At 39.6% G+C, this 1,129-nt stretch overlaps 1 protein-coding gene across 1 annotated transcript; it reads right to left on the bottom strand.

Annotated features, from left to right (window-relative positions):
• Positions 1 to 410: 410 nt before the first annotated feature.
• On the bottom strand, positions 411 to 913 carry LOC21383697 (3-oxoacyl-[acyl-carrier-protein] synthase, mitochondrial; the record flags this gene model as incomplete). The annotated part of the gene is made up of 2 exons (XM_010114787.2): positions 723 to 913; positions 411 to 640 (listed from the first exon to the last, which is right to left on the bottom strand). Coding segments are annotated over exons 1-2 (360 nt in total), but the record flags the coding sequence as incomplete, so codon positions are not given.
• Between the last annotated feature and the right edge of the window lie 216 nt (positions 914 to 1,129).

Genomic DNA, 1,129 nt, shown 5'->3' with positions numbered 1-1,129 from the left:
TTTCTCGAATTTCTGATTATACCCAAATCCGTCTACCATAATGCATTCTATTTATATCCATATTCACTTGATCATCAACAATTTGGCAACACACTAACACTAACTAAAAGACCGTACTTTGGATATTAACAACTTATGTACACCATATGCATAACTCACTTGCAACTGCGGAACTCTCCTAACAAAAAACACACCCAGCAGAAGAAAAAGAGTAATAAATAAATAAAACAGTATTCGCCCGTTTGCTTCGTTAATTTAAGTCAACGATTTTGATTCTAAAATCAAATTTTTCATCAACGAAAAATATTGCAACAGACTCAGAATCATGATTTGAAACGCGTGAAACAAATGTGACCTATGCTTTAAGCAACAATTACACGAAACTGAACAAAGGGCAGCTTTTTATATACCTTAGAGTTAAGCCACAGCTCCTCATTGAACTCGTGAGGTTTTGTTCCACATGGTACTACAGCAGCGACTTTAGAGCTGAGCTGCTCATATGTGTACAACTGGGTTTCTCTGTCAAAACTATGCATCTTGAGATCATCAGTAGTTAAACTCCTTATCCCACACTCTCCTTTCAACAAACGGTTCCAAGTGGTCTCAACGCCACAACCCAGTGGGCTCACCATTCCCAAACCTGCAATCAGAATCATTGCTTTGCCTTGTCAACCATCAAAAACTACATTTTGATTAATACCCACAAAAAGTAGAAATATTACCGGTTACAACTACTCTGCGAGAATGAACAATTGGAGGGTCGCCGAGAGCTTTAACACCGGAAGACGAATAAGAGCGGCGGAAGAGGAGACGAGAAGAGGAGCGGAAGCTACGCCGAGAAAGGGCTGACATGGCTTATGATAAAGCTCTAACAATGGCTTCCGAGAGCTCTGAAACAAACTAAAAAATGGGTTTGAGTTTGGCGGAAGTGGAGAGACACTTCCAAAACTGTGAAGGCTCAAGGACTTTTGAGGGGTTTTGTGAGAGAGGAAAATTCCAAAATTTTCCGAACTTGCACCGTTTTCCTTTTGAACGTATTTTTCAGGGATACCCCTGAGATTTTTGGATATTCTCAATTCTTGCACAGTTGTGTTTGCTAATTATTAGGGCCCGTTTATTTTCTTGATTT

This window comes from Morus notabilis, unplaced genomic scaffold, assembly GCF_000414095.1.
Source record: "Morus notabilis unplaced genomic scaffold, ASM41409v2 C11378484, whole genome shotgun sequence".
Taxonomy (NCBI): domain Eukaryota; kingdom Viridiplantae; phylum Streptophyta; class Magnoliopsida; order Rosales; family Moraceae; genus Morus; species Morus notabilis.
Note: the sequence above shows the minus strand (reverse complement) of the source record. Positions and strands in the feature narration are given on the sequence as shown.